At 48.1% G+C, this 17,811-nt stretch overlaps 2 protein-coding genes across 5 annotated transcripts; one reads left to right on the forward strand and one right to left on the reverse strand.

The window, feature by feature from the left end:
- The first annotated feature begins 474 nt into the window (after window positions 1–474).
- DCTN2 (dynactin subunit 2) lies at window positions 475–15,518 on the forward strand. 4 transcript variants are annotated; one of them, XM_006093567.3, is made up of 15 exons: window positions 475–782; window positions 1,675–1,743; window positions 8,209–8,214; window positions 10,671–10,767; window positions 10,941–11,002; window positions 11,331–11,429; window positions 11,639–11,799; window positions 11,998–12,148; window positions 12,930–12,995; window positions 13,208–13,246; window positions 13,426–13,503; window positions 13,598–13,669; window positions 13,917–14,019; window positions 14,116–14,207; window positions 15,084–15,518. In XM_006093567.3, the coding sequence occupies exons 1-15, from the start codon at window positions 747–749 to the stop codon at window positions 15,168–15,170; spliced, it is 1,218 nt and encodes a 405-aa protein (XP_006093629.1). In that variant the 5' UTR covers window positions 475–746; the 3' UTR covers window positions 15,171–15,518. The 4 variants fall into 4 exon arrangements, with proteins under 4 accessions (XP_006093629.1, XP_006093630.1, XP_023613704.1 ...); XM_006093568.3 differs by lacking the exon at window positions 8,209–8,214; XM_023757936.1 differs by lacking the exons at window positions 8,209–8,214; window positions 10,671–10,767 and having other exon boundaries at window positions 714–782.
- A 154-nt stretch (window positions 15,519–15,672) lies between these two features.
- MBD6 (methyl-CpG binding domain protein 6) lies at window positions 15,673–17,810 on the reverse strand (the record flags this gene model as incomplete). The annotated part of the gene is made up of 5 exons (XM_006093689.1): window positions 15,673–16,643; window positions 16,788–16,854; window positions 17,080–17,132; window positions 17,234–17,647; window positions 17,754–17,810. Coding segments are annotated over 5 exons (666 nt in total), but the record flags the coding sequence as incomplete, so codon positions are not given.
- Window position 17,811: the final 1 nt, after the last annotated feature.

The raw sequence follows: 17,811 nt of genomic DNA on the forward strand, positions 1-17,811 counted from the left end.
CAGTGTCCATCCCCAGTGGGGGTGTGCAGGAGGCAGCGGTTCAATGATTCTCTCTCATTATTGATGTTTCTCTCTCTCCCTCTCCTTTCCTCTCTGAAATCAATAAAAACATTTTTTAAAAGCCTATTTATTGTTTATTTCAAATTTAACGAGGCTTCCTGTATTTTATGACAGTCCTAAATTGGGAAGGTGACTTACCTTTTTCATTCCCAACAAGACTGAGCCTTTATTAAAGTTTATTTGTTATCCTTGTTTTTGGAGTACTGGCTGTGTCACAACATGCCTAGTTGTGTTATTTTTATGTAATCATTTGATTTCTGGGGAGTCCAAACTTATTTATCTGAAAAACGGGAATTAGAAAAGCTCTTTCACAGGCTTTATGTAAAAACTAAAGAAAATAGGTCGGATGAAATAAAAAGCGCTTTACTGTCATCGCCCGCCAAAGCCCCAGTGGGCCAAGACTACATATCCCATAATCCCAGTCGGCGCCCCCGCCATTACCTCATTCCCTGGCCTCGTTCTCGCCAGTCCCGGCCTCTACACGGGTGTGGTAGCGGGCTGTTCTCGCGACTTTTGCTCTGTCCTCCTGTGCTTCAGCTGTCGCGAGACTTCCTACTCCTCCACCTCCTCCGCCACTCCCTCTGCCGCCGCCTTAGCCCGGGACCCGGACCCAGCCTCTCCCCCACCCGAACTCCAGCCCCGGCTTCGCCGAGGCCCCGGTCCCCCAAACCCGCCTCGCCGCCGCCATGGCGGACCCTAAATACGCCGACCTTCCCGGCATTGTGAGTACAAGGCCGGCCTCGGCTCCCTAGAACCGCGCCCCCGGCCTCCTAAGGACCCCCAACAGGCACCAACCTGTGACCCCTCCCGTCTGCAGCCCCTGCACCACCCCCAGGCCTCCCGCCGCTCGCTCCGGACGGGCCGCAGCACCTTCCGGCCTCCTCTGATCCGACTGGGCCAGGCCTAGGTCGGCCTACCAGGCCCCTCTTCCGGCCGCCGCCGGGTTCTTGGCCCAGAGATCGTCTCCGGGCCCTTACCACTGGGCCCGAGTGTTTCTACCTCCGTGTCAACACCACCCGTGTCACCCCACATCTTCCCATGAGCCTCCCATCCCCACCCAGACACACACATCCGGCCACTTAGTGATGGCCTTCATCCTGCCAGAACCCTTGTGCTGGATGGAGAACTCTGTCCCCCGGGGAGTGCCCTAGCACCCCACCCCGCCCCGCCCCGCACGTGCGGGCATGGACCCCCTTTTGTGCTGCCCTGCCTGCATTCTCGGGTTGGGGCCTGGGTCACAGGACCTTGGGTACTAAGGCCCTGAGTCACTCTCAACCCTTGTGCCAGGGTAGTGGTGTACAGGACCTAATGCGAGGACAGCCCTTTTCCTGCTGATGACATAAGGATTGCCAAGGACCCATGCCCTTTCTGATTAGGGTAACGTCTTGGTCATCACTTATACTCAGCATTTACCATCAAGTCCCAATTGTCCCCACTGTCATCCCTGTCCCTCTAAGACATGGGAACTGCAGGTAACTGGGCAGGTGGAAGCGAAGGGACAGGATTCTGGCATCACAGCCTGCCTTCTCTGTTAGCTTGTTCAAATGGAATAGGGTCAGGGGTGTTGGTGGATGCTGTGCAATGAAGTCAGGTGGTCACTGCTTCTACCCGCAGGCCAGGAACGAGCCAGATGTTTATGAAACCAGCGACCTACCTGAGGATGACCAAGCAGAGTTCGATGCGGTAAGACTATGTGCTGCCTCAGGACTCCTCTGGACTCTGACCTCTCCCCCAGGCAGGCCCTTTCTCTTTTCTGGGGAGCCATGGCGATAAGCGGGTATGCCAACCCAGCCTGGGTGGTGTGTTGGTTGCAAGGCCTTGGCGGGCTTGCCGCTACCAGTGAGCAATACCAGGAAGGAGAGTCAGGTCAGTGGAATTCCAGTTAACAAGATCTGATCCTTGGCCTTTGAAATAAAATTGAAATATCCCAAAACATTTAGGTTTGGGGCTAGTGACTCCTAAGTCCCCTGCATGCTATTCCATGGTAATGAATCATGAAGCTTGAGCTTTTATAAACTGCTTAAAGTTAGGTCTAGGCCTCTAGTAAGAAAATTATTTGGAGACTGAAGAAAGATAAGGGACCTGGTCAGAGCAAAACAAATCTGAGGAAGAGCATTTTATATGACTGTCGGTAGAGGAGAGGCCCTGATAGCACTTTCAAATCCAAGAACTCAGGAGGAAGGAATTAGCTGTGGACACATTTTAATGAGGGAACCACTTAGCATTGTTTATTGAATTTGTTTATTAGGTGTTTAATCTTTATTTTTGGTGCAATGCCAGGAAGAAATGCACTTGCTCTCAAGAGTCACCCAGACTAATGGGGGAAGTTAGGATACATATAGGAAACAGAAGAAAAAAACAAAATTGAGTGAATAGAAATCAACATAGTGAAAATTCTGTATGTAAGTGCAAAGGGGAACAGAGATTTGTTACCGTGTCTTACAGGATGTGTTTTAGGTTCTGTTATTTCCAAAGAGAGCTGGGCTAGGGTCATGTGGATGGTGTGAGATCTCAATAAAGTTGTGACCAAGAGTCAGCGGGAACAGGCTCGGTGTGCGTGTCTGTAAGTCCTGTGGCTATGTCTGTGGGGCTGTTAGTTCTGGAGAATGCTGGTTGCTGGCTTATAATGTATGGCTTGGCGTACTCACTTATTCCTTATTTGATTTCCCCTATGTGGAAGTGGTTCCTGCTTTGTGGGGAACACCTTCCCTGTCCCCTCTCTCAGTGTTTTGTTCCTTGTGGCTTCTGTACTTGCTGGCATGTTAGTTTGTCCCCCAAGCCTGAGTATCTGGAGATAATGTAGATGTTGTCATTGCTCAGGCACCTACGTATGCACCTGTCTCTCCAAGAGGTATCCTATTAGGAAGCTGTCTCTGACCTCACAGGGCAAGAGTGTGTATGCTGAGGGCTTCAGTCTACTGTCACAGTTCAGATACTGCTCAACTCCGGCCTAGGCCTCTACCTGTAAAACATCAAGCCTTCATGGTGAGATAATGAATGGAACTTTGTCCCTTTGTCACTGACTTTGATACAAACAGGTAGCCCCTTTCCAAACCAAAAAACACATTGTAATTTTCCTTCTGAAGGTAATGGGATATCTCTTAATAAAAAGAAGATGACACCCATTCCAGGCATGGAAGAACCTGAATGTGGAGCCCTGATTGGCTGTTTCTCCCTGCTGAGCCTGAACAGTATATTTTAGTAAAATCTAATGGGGAGAGAGGGTACCATAAGTATTCTTTTCTTGTGGCACATTGCTTAGGATGCGGTATAGAAGTGTATAGGATCTGGATGGTGAATATTCCATCCTTTAAGGCCCAGCTAAATAAATAACTCTCACTAGGGAGGAGTGAGAAGGATGGGGAGACCTTTACTATAGGAGCCTGGGGGGTGGTTACTGAGATGTTTCCTGATGTCAGCTAATGTCTGTGGCCCCTGCATTTCCCTGTGGGCCTTAGGAGGGCAGCTTTCGGGAAGTCAGCTGAGTAATGGTTCTGCCACTGCTCTTAATACTGACGTAAATGTGCAACTTGAGGAGCAGTGGGTGGTACTTAGATAATCCAGAAACCTCATGTCCATGAGACTTGGATTCTCACCAGTGGCCTACCTTCTCACCTACCCTCCTAAGACCTAGCACTGGTGACAGTGCATATTACCATTATTGTGACTGAACCATGAGGTTTTCGGGAACCTTCTTAACCCCTGGCAACAGCATGCTCTGCCTTAGTCTCCAGATTATCCCCCCGCCCCCGCCCCAGGTTATTTTTAACTTTAATTTTATTGGTTTTTAAAATAGGTTATATATGCACATAGAACAAAAGTTTCTCTTCCCACCACTGTCTGCACCATTCAGTTCCCTTCCTTGGAGACAACCAATATGACCAGTTTCAAATGGAACCCTTTCAGCGCCTCGGGTTTTTATTGGAAGGAATAGTCAGCCCTAGCTGGTTTGGCTCAGTGAATAGAGCTTCGGCCTGTGGACTGAAGGCTCCTGGTTCGATTTTGGCTTGATCCCCAGTAGGGGGCGTGCAGGAGGCAACCGATCAATGATTCTTTCTCATCATTGATATTTCTCTCTCTTCCTCTCTGAAATTAATAAAAATAAAAAGGAATAGTCAGAGAGGGTTGACCCTCCCTGTCTTTTAACCTCCTTTCTCTGTTTGCTCCCCTGTAGAAGAAATGGGGCTGCCTAATGAAATAATGTCCTGTAATATTCCTTAAAGATTGTAATTGCTGGTTTAACTTAAACATAAAGTTTTACAATTCCCACAATGGGGAGATAGGAGAAGAAAGTAGTAGAAGGTTTTTGTTGTTTTTAATATATTTTTATTTATTTCAGAGAGGAAGGGAGAGGGAGAGAGAGATAGAAACATCAATGATGAGAGAGAATCATTAATCAGCTGCCTCCTGCACGCCCCCTACTGGGTATCGAGCCTGCAACCTGGGCATGTGCCCTTGACTGGAATCGAATCCGGGACCCTTCCTCAAGCTAACGCTCTATCCACTGAGCCAAACCAGCCAGGGCAGTAGTAGAAGGGTTTTTTGTGTTTGTTTTTTTAAATATATTTTTATTGATTTCAGAGAGGAAGGGAGAGGAAGAGAGACATAGAAACATCAATGATGATAGAGCATCATTGATCAGCTGCCTCCTGCACACCCTCCACTGGGGATAGAGCCCACAACCCAGGCATATGGCCTGACAGGGAACCAAACCTGTGACCTCCTGGCTCCTAGGTCGATGCTCAACCACTGAGCCATGCCGGCCAGGCCATGGGTTTTAATTTTGGTAAAGATGATCCTGAATTTCCTACTATCCCTTTAAAAATGATTTTAGCAGGAAGTATTCTCAAATGAATGGGCCAGAAAACTGTATAGGCTAGCCCTATCTTCCTCAATCTGGGAGGATCTCCTCTCTGCATTTCAGACACTCCTGGGTTTATTGGGGTGATGGGCTTGTTTGGAAACTTTTCTTAAAATGTCTTGTCCAGAAAGCTAATTCCCATTTGGAATTCCATCTCTTCTGGGCCCATAGCCTACCTTGGGTTTGTGGGGCATTCTGCTCATGATTTTTGAACTGTTGGAACAAGGGGAGTAAATTTATTTATTTTTAAAATATATTTTTATTGATTTCAGAGAGGAAGGAAGAGGGAGAGGGAGAGGGAGAGAGAGAGAGAGAGAGAGAGAGAGAGAGAGAGAGAGAGAGAGAGAAAGAAACATGAATGACGAGAGAGACTCATCAATCGGCCGCCTCCTGCACGCCCACCACTGGGGATCAAGCCCGCAACCCAGGCATGTGCCCTGACCAGGAATCAAACCGTGACCTCTTGTGTTCATAAGTTGATGCTCAACCACTGAGCCATGCCAGCCAGCCAAGGGGAGTAAATTTAGAAAACCTCACTGGAAGTAGGATTTGGTTTCTCCCTTTATGCCATAACTATTCTCAGCCATGTGAAAGGGGGGAAAAGTGACCTGCCAAAGTTTCGTGGGGCCCTGGCAGAGGCTTCAGTTTTCCAAAGGGTAGGTACTGCTGGACACTGCACCAGGTTGAAATGACAAATGGTAGGTTCTCTTCCTTACAATTTGGGGTATCATAGAGTATGCTTGATTGTGTTCATTGACTGTTGGCGCACTTGAACTTACCTGAGTTTTTCCTGATGCTTCCCCCATCCTCCCTCCTCACCACCTTGCCTGGACACTAGTTTGCACAAGTAAGACCATTCGATGCTTCTTCTCTGCATGTTTTTTTCATCTGCCATCTCGCATGCAATGCTCTGCCACTGTGCTATTGTTATAGCTAATTTAAATTCTAATGAGTCCCTAGCTGGATCACTAAGGGGCCTGCTGGCCATTTGTTTAAAGATCAGAAATCAAGGATTAGAAGCACAATGATGATCCATGAATCATTGTCTCTTCCTCTTGGGAAGTCTGCAGAATAAAACTGTCCAATGGAGGATGGGATAGAAACATGGAGGCTAGGAATGCTTGGGCACATAAGGCATTCAGGAGCTAGAGTTAGAAGGGGGTTGCCTTTCTCAGACTGAAATGGAGTTAAGAGAAAAGGAATGACTAAACTATTCCAAACAGGGATGAAGAACAAGGGGAACAGCCACAGTCCTTCTTAGCTGTGTTTGGATTATGCCTGGAAAACTCAATTTAATATTCTAGGCTGAGCCTTTACAGAAAGATAAATTGGATAGGCAAAAGGGGTATTATATGCTAATTTTAAGGTAATAACTTTGTTTATTTGTGCTTTCATGAGTCTTTCTGTTTCTGTTCCCCTCCTTTAGAAATGGATGGTTGCTCAGCACTATGTTGGTCCATCCTGGACAGTTTTATTCTACTGTACTATCCATGCTCCTTGTCTTCATGGTTCCAAAGTCCCTCTGGCTGCAGTGTTGGCATAGAGCCTGAACAGGCTCAGAGAGCAGCAGTGGCCTCTCCCCCTGTCTGATCTAGAACCTCAGGTTTTGCCTCTAGGCACAGCCATTTAGCCAAACAGCCCTGGGGAGTCTGGGAGTTCATTAGTGAGAGGGACTGGGAATCATCTCCCAGATAAGCTAGTACCTGGTATCAGGGCACTTAGAATCAAGTCAAGGTGGCTGGGTGTAGTAGGTTTCCATGGTGACTGTTACTATTCCAAGTTACAGGAATTATGCTTAAAATCTCATCATTCCCCATAGGACAGATCTGGAAGTGGCATATATTGTTTGCAAACTAATAATGCCATTTTCCTTTCTTTGATTTTTCTGTCCTCCTGATTCTGATTGTTCTTCATGATTTGAACTTGATTTATGGCCCATTGTCCTCTATTTCTCCTTGAGTTTCTCCCAAACTGATTTTAGCTTGGTGGGGCAAGTAAGAGAAATGTGTAGTGTGTGTGCCTCCCCTCGTTTTGTATGCATGCAAATGTGAGCGCATACACCCACTCTGTAGAGACATCCCAGCCTAGACCACAGGACCCAGGTTCACCTCTACCCTGAGCTGAGGGAGGAGTCTGCTAGGGTGGACCCTGGCATCAGGCGATGGAGAGGTTGAGGTTCAGGTATATTTAGCGGAAATCTCTGGAGCAGGAAGCATTTGACCCTCCACACTTCTATCTACCCGTCAGTAGAGCTCCAGGAGAGGCAGGTGTACAGCTGGATTCCCCTTCCTGGTAGTTCTTTACCAGTCTTGCCTGGAAATGAGATTCTTATCTGTGTGGCCTGGACTGAAATAAGGCCTCTTTTAAATACTCGCACCTTTCCCCTTTGTCTACCCTCCAACCCCTGTGAATCTTGTGAATAGAGGGTTGAAGAAACCTGTTCTGCATATGGGCTGGTAGCTGTGAATCTTGGTGTCCTCTGCACTCTTTGTGCTAGCACATCATGGCAGAATTGCTCTGGATCCCTCCGAGCTGCAGGGTGAGCTACCCATCACTCAAGAAGTAATCAAACACGGACTGCACGAGGGACCAGGATCTGCCCTGTGTCGTTTAGCAGCAGAGAAGGAGAATGGGGCTTCAGTTAGGTGCTTCGTATTTCCCTAAACTCACCATCTGTACCTGACATGTTTTATTCTGCTAAACCTAAAATTATACCAGACCACCCGCATGAGCACTCTCATTGTGACTGACTCACTCATCCAAATGTCTGATTCCTCTACACGAGAGAAACCAGGGGACAGGAAGACTTAAGCCATGAGCTCCCCCCTTGAGAATTATGGACCCTCAGTCAGTGCAGGTCCTCAGTCTCCATAGCCTCTGCTTCACATTGCCATCTCTACAGCTTCCCCTCCACCTCAGCCTTCTTCCCCCACTTCCCTGTTCCATGCCACTAGCTTGCAGCATCTAACTACTAGTTCTCAGATGATCCTGAATTGCTGCTGTTACTGGCAAAGCTTCATGACATCCTCACCACCAGAGAGGAAAGGGACCCAAGCTCTTCTTTCTTCTGGGGGTATGTGACAACCCGAGCTGAAATTTCTTGGTCCCCAAATTTTGCTAGGCTCCCCTGGGCCCTGTGGTGCAGTGTGTTTGAAGACTGTCATGTAGTGCATGTGACAATTTGCTAATAACAATTTTGTCTTTTTTTTTTCCCCCTCCCTCACCCCCATTTCCCCACTCCCTTTCCTTTTAACTCTTGATTTTCTCACCTCTGGGGAAACCACAAGGAGCTGGTAAGAAGCCTGACCTTTCATCTGCTTTTTAGTGGGGTGTGCTGTGATGGGCAGTTGTTTTTCTGTCCTTTTGTCTCTACCAAATCTTTCATCTATTCAACCCCACCCCAGCGACAACCTTTTCCCACCTCACAAGTCACTGTAATGACATTGCCCCTCATGCCCCCAGAACTCTGAGACACTGTGGAGTAGGTGCCACTGGAGGACTGAAGTGTTCTGCCCACCTGACTCCAGGGCCACACCCTCAGGGGGCTCCTCAGGGGTGCCAGTATCAGGCAGCCCTCCTGACCCAGCACATGCTTCTGTATCAGGAACAGTGAGGTGAAAGCATTATCCATCCCTCTTACTGTCCAGAACCTCTGAAACTCATAGTTGTGTGTATTTACCTTTCTTACTCCACCCCTTCCCTATTTTTAGGAAAGTAAATAAGAAAATAGGTTCTCATCTGCACAGTGCCTGTCCCATAATAAAGGTTTAACAAAATGGAGCTATAATTTCTTTCTTTGGTCTGTAGACTATATCTCCCATTCCTCTTTTTAAGAGAAATTTTTTTTAATGGGTTTCTACTTCATTGGCCTTGATTAGGGCACTCACAGAGGAGTGGCATATTACTGAGTGTCAACTTTCAGAGAAGATGGTTGTCTTTCCTGAGCACGAGTCCTTCTCAGACACTTATAGACGCTAGAGACCACACAGTTATTTGGCTGGTGGATGCTCGGGCCTTAACACTTCAGAGAAGATTAAAGAGATGATAATTTAGGACTCAGTTGTCTTTTTTCCCCTAGGCCCGCATATGGGACATTGAACCCTGTTGTTTTCCCTTAATCTTTAGCTCTTGTCCCTCTGCCCAGCACTTTCCTGAAGAGGGAAAGATCAAAGTTGATCATTTCTCCTTACCCCCTTTCCTCCCTTATTTTTAAAGCTGCCACTCACACTGATTCCTTCTTTAATAGCAGACCAGAGATGAAGGATGGAGCTTTTGTCTGCTGCTTTTTCTCCATCAGTGTCTCTTTATCACCATCATCCCCCCACCCCTCAATACCCACAGGCAGAGATTCTCGTTCCTGGCTGCATATTAGAAATATTAGAATCACCTGAGTAGCTTTTAAATTGACCTACTGCACTGGCCCTACCCTGGAACAATAAATCAGAATCTACAGAGGTGAGCCCAGGCCTCTTTTTCTTTCTAATGTTTTAAAAAATTGGTTTGAGAGAGAGAGATTGTTGTTCTACTTATTTATGCAATCATTGGTTGTTTCTTGTATATGCCCTGACCAGGGATCCAGCCCTCAACCTTGGATCAAACCTTCAACCTTGGTGTATCAGGATGATGCTCTAGGCCAGGGCCTAATATTTTCTAAGTGATTCTGTTGTGCAGCCAGGGTTGAAAACCATTATTCCAGCTAAAGGAAAGAAGACTTACTTTGTCTTCCTTCTGTAGAAGGTGGAGGTAGCATCTCCAAAAGAAAAGGACTCCTGAATGTCCCCCTCCCCCACCCCCGCCCTCAGTAATGTAGTGAGCACTGTCAGACTGCTGACAATTGAAGGACAGACATGCAGTATGAATGCCCAGTCTTGGTGTAGTTATTGGAATTTGAACAGCCAGTAGATACCCAGTAAGGAGGCAACCTCTCTGCCTCAATTTCTAGAGTAAAATCTCATTCCCTTTCTTTACCATGTCCCCCGTTTATGGGGTAGCTTCAGTGCTTAAGAGCCAGCAGAGAGGTCAGGGAGGGCTGGAGCTGGGGCTTCTCTTAGAATAGATGCTGGGTTATCTCCATTTCAGAACTTGTCTGTGGCCCTTGCCCATAGGTATTCTTGGCAAGCAGATATTGCTTCTGCTTGTTGCTTCTAAGATGTCCCTTAAAAAATAATACAGTGTGTTCTTGCCTGTCTCTCTTCCCCTGAATTCCCTGACTTCATGGCAGCTTAGAAACAGAACTTCTGGTCAGGCTCTTTGCCAGCCAACCTTCTTTTTCTATCAAAGAGCTGATGTCTTCCCTTCAGCAGCATATTCAAGTCCTAATATTCACTCTTAGAGTTGGTAGCTTGATTGTCTGTTATTCCACCTCTTTTCCTCCAGCAAGAAGGGAAATTAGCTTGAAAGTGGACTTCCTCAGCAGCAAGGAAATTTACTTTTGGTAAAAAGTAAAGGTTAAAAGGTCAGGTTCATTTCTTACCCTGAATGCATGGTATGTGCCAAATAACTGGGAGGGCCCAGTTGGCTGGGGCGGGGGAGTGGGGAGGCTATGCTTCCTCTGTTCCCAGTTGAATCAGGGTGTTAATGTTTATTCAACTGAGACTACAGTTTACCAGGAAGCTTCCGTTTCCTAGGTCGGGCCTGGGTCGGCAGCTTGGAAAGTAGGAGCCAGTCTACTTATATATAGGGGATTTTTATGGGGAAGTTCTAGAGTGTGAATGAGACTGCCCAGCGTCTGAACTACCTATTCCTGCAGGAGGAACTGACGAGCACAAGTGTAGAGCACATCATTGTCAATCCTAATGCTGCCTATGACAAGTTCAAAGACAAGAGAGTGGGGACAAAGGGACTTGGTGAGACTGGGCTGTAAACTGGCTGGGGGGAATCTGTCCTCAGGCCTTAGTGCCTTTTGCTTTGGGAAAGGGTCCCTCATAGAGATCCCTGGTGGAAGCCTTCATTGTCACCTGAGACCTTGACTCCCTTGGGCTTAGATCAGGCCCTTAATTTCATCTTCTTTTGTTGACAGATTTCTCAGATCGTATTGGAAAAACCAAGAGGACAGGATACGAATCTGGAGAATATGAGATGGTTTGTTGTGTGTGTGTTGATGGGAGATGGGAAAGGTACAGTGATCCTCTCTAGCAGGAGATCAAGGGATGCTGTCAGATTCTGAGTTTCTCTTTGGTTGGGGGTCCCCAACCAGAGGGGATGGGGAAAGAGGAACCCAGAAGGATGCATTTGAGGATGCTTTATTCCTCTGGAGAGTCTCCAGGCCTCCAGCTATCTCAGTTCAATAGGGTGTAGTAGATTCTGAGTTGGATGTAATACCCTTAAAATTCAAGCCCAGGGTTTGGATAAATTCTTGAGGTTCCCTGTACTGGGAGGTATAACATCACCTTTTGTGCTTGCTCTCTAGCTTGGAGAGGGTCTGGGAGTGAAGGAGACACCCCAGCAAAAGTACCAGCGACTATTGCATGAGGTCCAAGAGCTGACAACTGAAGTTGAAAAAATCAAGGTAACTATAAACTATCTTCTCCCCTCTCTGCTGTGACTTATAGAACAGAGGAGGACCTCCCAGCAGGAGGAGAACGAGTCCCTATGCTCCTGGATCCACACGAATCTATATTCAGTGCTATAGGTGACTTCCAGCCACAGCTAGATCTGACCCTTTTTTTTTCCTTAGTTCACTCTTGCCACCCTTCAACTGTCTACTTTTCATACCAGACAACAGTGAAGGAATCAGCCACTGAGGAGAAGCTGACCCCCGTGGTGTTGGCTAAACAGCTGGCAGCCCTGAAGCAGCAGCTGGTTGCTTCCCACCTGGAGAAGCTGCTGGGACCAGATGCAGCGATCAACCTTACTGACCCTGATGGAGCTCTGGCTAAGTGGGTGCTCTACTTGGTTGAGAAATCATTGCTAATTGGGGTGTAGAGGGACTGAGCCAGGTAGTGACAGGGCTATTAAGGGAAGAGATGGCCTAGCGGTTCCTTAATGCTGACTACTCTGAGGTAGAATGAGAAAGAGTGGCTGGGCTGGCCTGCATCCTTCAAGTCATGATATTATTACTTGGTCTTCTGACCTAGGCGCCTACTACTACAGCTGGAGGCAACAAAGAACAGCAAAGGGGCTGGTTCAGGGGGAAAAACCACAAGTGGGACCCTCCCAGATAGCAGCCTTGTCACTTACGAACTACATTCACGGCCTGAGCAAGACAAGTTCTCTCAAGCTGCCAAAGTAAGTATGTATGTACTGTGGGTTGGGGGCCCAAGAGGGAGGCAGGGGAGATGTGGCCCTAGAGACTTTCCTGCCTTCCTCCAAGGGATCAGTTCTGGGGAGAGGGTGCTTCTGATCTTTTTAAAATATATATATATTTTTGATTTCAGAGAGGAAGGGAGAGGAAGAGATAGAAATGAGAATTGATTGGCTGCTTCCTGTACGCCCCCTAGTGGGGATTGAGCCCACAACCCGGGCATGTGCCCTTGACGGGAATCTAACATAGAAGCCTTAAGTCCACAGGTCGATGCTCCATCCACTAAGCCAAACCAGCTAGGGCGCTTCTCATCTTTTTTTTTTTATATATATATTTTTTTATTGATTTCAGAGAGGAAGGGAGAGGGAGGGAGAGAGAAACATCAATGATGAGAGAGAATCATTGATTGGCTGCCTCCTGCACGCCCCCCACTGGGGATCAAGCCCCACAACCCAGGCATGTGCCCTTGACTGGAATCGAACCCGGGACCTTTCAGTCCACAGGCTGACGCTGTATCCACTGAGCCAAACCAGCTAGGGCGCTTCTGATCTTCTTGATGTCTCATTCTTCATGTTCCCCTCACCCATCTACTTTCAGTTGAGATTTTAAGATTATGACTAGGGATATGTTCCTTGGAAAGGCATCCATTGGTAGAGGGAAGAGCAGAGGGGAGTTGCGAGCAGACAAGCAGAGGATAGCAGGATCTTACCTCCCACTGCAGCAGCAGGGAGGTGAGGGCAAATCTCACCTCCTTTCTCCCCCTAGGTTGCAGAACTTGAGAAGCGCCTGACAGAGCTGGAAGCAACTGTACGCTGTAATCAGGATGCTCAGGTCAGGTGCTCTCCTATTCTTAGTCTTATCCTCACATTCTCTACCCTCAGCCTGAGGTCCACAGCATTCCACAGAATCCTGGGAGGCGTCAGGAAAGGGTGTCAGTTCTGGGATCAGCCAGTGGGCTCCCGCTAGAACAGGAAGGATGGGGAGAGTGGTAATCATATGGAGAGAGTAGAATCACTGATTTCTTCCTTCCTCTTCCCCACCAGAATCCCCTTTCTGCAGGTCTGCAGGGAGCCTGCCTAACAGTGAGTGTGAAAAAGAACTGGAGTGTTTGGGATACGAGGGGATATTGGGATCGGGTTGCTTGGAGAATTATTTTGAGGTCTACATCTATATATTAATTACTCTCAGTGGAATATGGTGTGGCCTCTTCCTAGTCTGATCTTTTCCCCTTTATGAAACTTGTCCCAACCCCTTCCCCCAGGAGACTGTAGAACTGTTGCAGGCAAAGGTGAGCGCCCTGGACCTTGCAGTTTTGGACCAAGTGGAGGCTCGGCTACAGGTATTAAGTGGAGGACAAAGTGGATTACAGATCGCTTGGGACTTTGGAAGCCCTGGATGCACTTACCTATCAGCCTTAAAATCTGTGTTTGCAGAGTGTCCTGGGAAAGGTGAATGAGATTGCCAAGCATAAAGCTTCTGTAGAGGATGCAGATACACAAAGCAAGGTCAGGAAGACATCTTTCCCCATCTATCTACCCTTTCCTGCTTCCTTATGTTCTCTGAGTCATCCTGGTGGTAATGAGAGCACTGAATCCTCAGGTCCCTGTCTTTATAAACCCATGTCAACTGAGAAAGTCAGGGTAGTGCTTTGCTCTGTCCCCACCTAGTTGACCTCACCCCACCCTAGTGAAGTCAGTGTGTACTTCACTGACAAGTAGGCCAACTCCTCTGGGCCCTGTCCTGTCCCTCCAGGTGCACCAGCTATATGAAACCATACAGCGCTGGAGCCCCATCGCCTCCACCCTTCCTGAGCTGGTGCAGAGACTTGTCACCATCAAGCAGCTGCATGAGCAAGGTGGGAGGGGTGTCCAGAGGAATTGGAAAGTAGGCAACTTCTATTCCCTTTCCTCTTGTCTTGCATTCTAACCTCCCCCATACCTTTCTTTTGTAGCCATGCAGTTTGGTCAGCTCCTGACACACTTGGACACCACACAGCAGATGATCGCTAGTTCTCTCAAGGACAACACCACCCTCTTGACCCAGGTCTGCCCCTTTATTGGGTTGTTGCCTCCCTTCTCCAGACACACAGACCAGGTTCTCCAGCTTTATCTCAGTGTTTTCTGCCTTAGCCCCTTTGGTGGCATCGTTTGTAGCAGGGGCTTGGTTTGAGTCTTCACACTGTTTTTCAGTGGTTGTGGAAACTTAGCCTATGAACTTCGGTCTTGCCCTCTGGAAAATTATACTTATTTCAGAGTTATGTGGATGAGGTTAAATAACCTGGGTGAATTGTTAGTTCAATAAACATCAGCTTTTCCTCTGAAACCTACCCTTTCCCTCTGTAGTCTCAGCTTAGCTTTACCCTCTCTGGGTCCTCATCCAGGTACTCCTGAGCATAGTACATTGGAAGGAATATGGGCTTTCACGTCAGGAGCTAGGCTCCAACCTGGTTTTGCCACTTCATTTCTGACTCTGAGCAGTGAGTTTCACCTTCTTCCTTCATTCTTTTAGCAGTGTCCAGCACATAATGAGTCCTTGGTTTCTGTTGAGACACAGTTTTCAGTGCTGGGGGGAGGAGGAACATTAAAGTTGAGAGACCAGCATCACAGGACCATCAAAATAAGTGAAAAAATTTACTTGGTATAATGTTCTTCCTCTGGAGCAATTTTCTAACTTTCAATCAGTGAACCCCTATTTCAACAAAATCTTACTTGGCCCTCTTAAGAGTCCTGCCTGCTTAGCAGACCCTGACCTAGGTCCATGGTACTCCAAGAGTAGTTTGAAAACTACTGCTATAACCTCCCTGCTCTGAGGCCCGTAAGCTGTGTTTCCATTTCATTTTGTCCTAAGAATTTCTTTAGGTCCTCAGCTAGGTAAGCACCTGGAATTGACAAAGAATAAAACATCTCTATCACTTTCTAGGTACAGACAACCATGCGTGAAAACCTGTCCACAGTTGAGGGGAATTTTGCCAACATTGATGAACGGATGAAGAAACTGGGAAAGTGAGCCCCTTTGGGAGATGGAGAACAGGGAGATGGAGCCCCTTTGAACTATGTTAACAGGTTACATAGTTTCCCCTTAATTATAACTCCTGCATCCCCATCCCATTTGACACTGGGCACAAATGGTTCTTCTTGCATGTGGGGTTTATACCCCTCCTCTGACGACTAGAGTGGTCGCTGGGGATATTAGATGGTGGTCTCCCCTCAGGCCCTGGGCCCAGCCACATGCCAGGTCATGTCCAATACTGCTTTGTCCTGTGTGGGAAGGATTGGGTCTTGTCCTGCAGCAGTTTCTGTGGCTGATTGTAACACTGTACAACTGTTTCTGACCATTAAATGCTGTTGTACTCTGTGTGGCCTCTGCTGTGTTTCCTGGGGAAGAGGCAGCACTGAGACATTCATAGCATAATAGGCAGGCTAAGCTACTATCTACTACAGGAGAAGGAGTTAAATTGTAACCCGTTCATACCAAAGAACTAAGGAAAAAATGAGTACAGAGTCAGAGCCAGAGTTTCAAAATATTCTCATCTGTTAAATTAAGAGTATCTCCCATAGAAAAGCAGTGGAGGCCCCACAGGGCAAGTACAAAACAGAATTAAAACTCCCAAGGGTCTTGTCTTTACAAAAGAAAAGGCAGGAGGCAGCCCCTGGACAGCTGGTCATGCTGGCCGCTCCGGTTGGACCACGTTGCATAATCCTCAGTCGCATCATCACAACGTCTCTGAGCATTTTGATGGGGGGAGGGGAGAAGGGGCAGTGTAGTGTGTATGGGGGGAGAGTCCCAGAGGGCTCTCTTTATCCCCTTACCCCTTTTTTCTATCCCAGAGGATGGAAGCTGGCTACACCTTGAAATGAGGCTATGTGTTTCAAACCTGGGGACAGGGGTAAGAGAGGATCTGTGCTTTGAGCAACCTGAGCCAGAGACAGAGGGGTGTTGGAGAGGTGAGGGGAGGATGCATGATGCTTATTGCTTTGTACCTTTCACTGGGAAGGAGGACAGCAGCCAACAGTAGCTCACAGGTTTGTAAACTGAGCCTGTTGGCTTCAAGAAGGGAGGCAATGAAGTCGAATTAAATATAAAAGAGTCATTTGTGCAAAAATAACTTAAACAAATAAAAGACCTGGGGAAGGGGGTATTCCCCTTAGCCTGGTGGGAGCGGGCCATATACCCCCTCCCCCCCAAGGCCTTTTCAGTGACATGGCTTTGGGGGGAGGGGCAGAGCTTCCCTACCCCCTGCAATGGCTCAGGATGGGATTGTAGGGGAAGGGCTTGCATTTGTGCTCTGAGTGGGGAGTAGTGCCCCCACCCACTGTCCACAGGTGCAGGTGGCTGGCAGGGGCTCCCAAGGCTCAGCACTCAGCTTTCCCCAATCAGGGTCAGATCCAGCTCCAGGTATGGCTGCTATGGGGCCAGTTTCCTCCTCTTGTTTTTGGCAGGACGGCCAGGGCGGGCCCGGGGAGGCAGAGGGACAGCCGCCTATACAAGAGGGGAAGTCGAAAGAAGTGATCAAACAGTTAGGTATCAAGAAGTCTTTTATTTTCTCCCCACTCCCTTTAACCATTTTTTCCTCCTGCCCATCCCTATACGTACCCTCCCACCCACCCACTGGCACACACTTACTCGGGTTGTGGGGCTGGGGTCCAAGGTAACAACATCCTGGCGGGAGATATTGCTGTTCCGGGTAGGGCTGCAATAAGGGGCACAGATGATCAGGAACACCTCCCCAAGCACCAGATGAATTTCAGAGTTTGGGTGGGAAACTTTCTACATTTGGACAGTAAAGGCATAGTATCCTTATTCATATTCAAATGAGTATTTGCCCTTTTGAAAACCAAGCTACTTCTTTTAATCATTTCTACAAACCCAGCAAGAAGTGAGAAAAGGCCAAGATTGTGGTGGGCCCAATACTCACTTGTATTTTCTCCTCCGGCCTCGACGAGACTTTCTGACTACCCCTGGAGGCACCTGAGAAAAGATGGACTGTGTGTAGGGAAAGTTAAGAAAAGGCAGCATGGCTACAGCCATTCCTCAGAGCCCTTCAGCCAGACCTCCATCACTGCACGCACCTTAAGGTCCTCAGAATGGGGCCCAGGAGGGGATGGATCCTTGGGCTCAGCACCCCCTTCAGCCAGTTCCCCATTATGCTGCCAATGGTGGGTCCTTTTGGGGGACCGTTCCATTTGTCCATTGAAGCCTCCACGTGCCCCCCACTTGAGGGCTAATCGGCCAGGTTCCCGCCGGCTGCCAGGCTTTCGACCCCGGCCTGGCCTGGCCTCACCATTAATGCCCCTATGTCCCCCTCCTCCCCTCCGGCCCCGTTTCCCTGACCCCCTCCCAGTGAGCAGCTCAGGGACTGGGGGGTCGGGAGAACTGTGGGGTGGGGCTAAGGCACTGAGGGGAGGCCGAGCAGGCTCTGGTTCTAGGGCTGAGGTGGGGCTCTCAGGGGGCAGACGGGGGGCTTCTGGCTGCTCTGGAGGGATCTACAGGCAAAAAAATAAAATCTCAGTCAGTCTGCTTTGTAACTCAGAATGCTCATATTTCCAGTTTGGGGAAAAACTCATGACAAACATACCCCTAAACCCTCACCTGGAGACTTTGTAGCAGGCAGGCTAAGGGACTAGAAGCCTCTGAGAGGGGTGGAGGA

Source organism: Myotis lucifugus, unplaced genomic scaffold, assembly GCF_000147115.1.
Source record: "Myotis lucifugus unplaced genomic scaffold, Myoluc2.0 scaffold_119, whole genome shotgun sequence".
NCBI lineage: Eukaryota > Metazoa > Chordata > Mammalia > Chiroptera > Vespertilionidae > Myotis > Myotis lucifugus.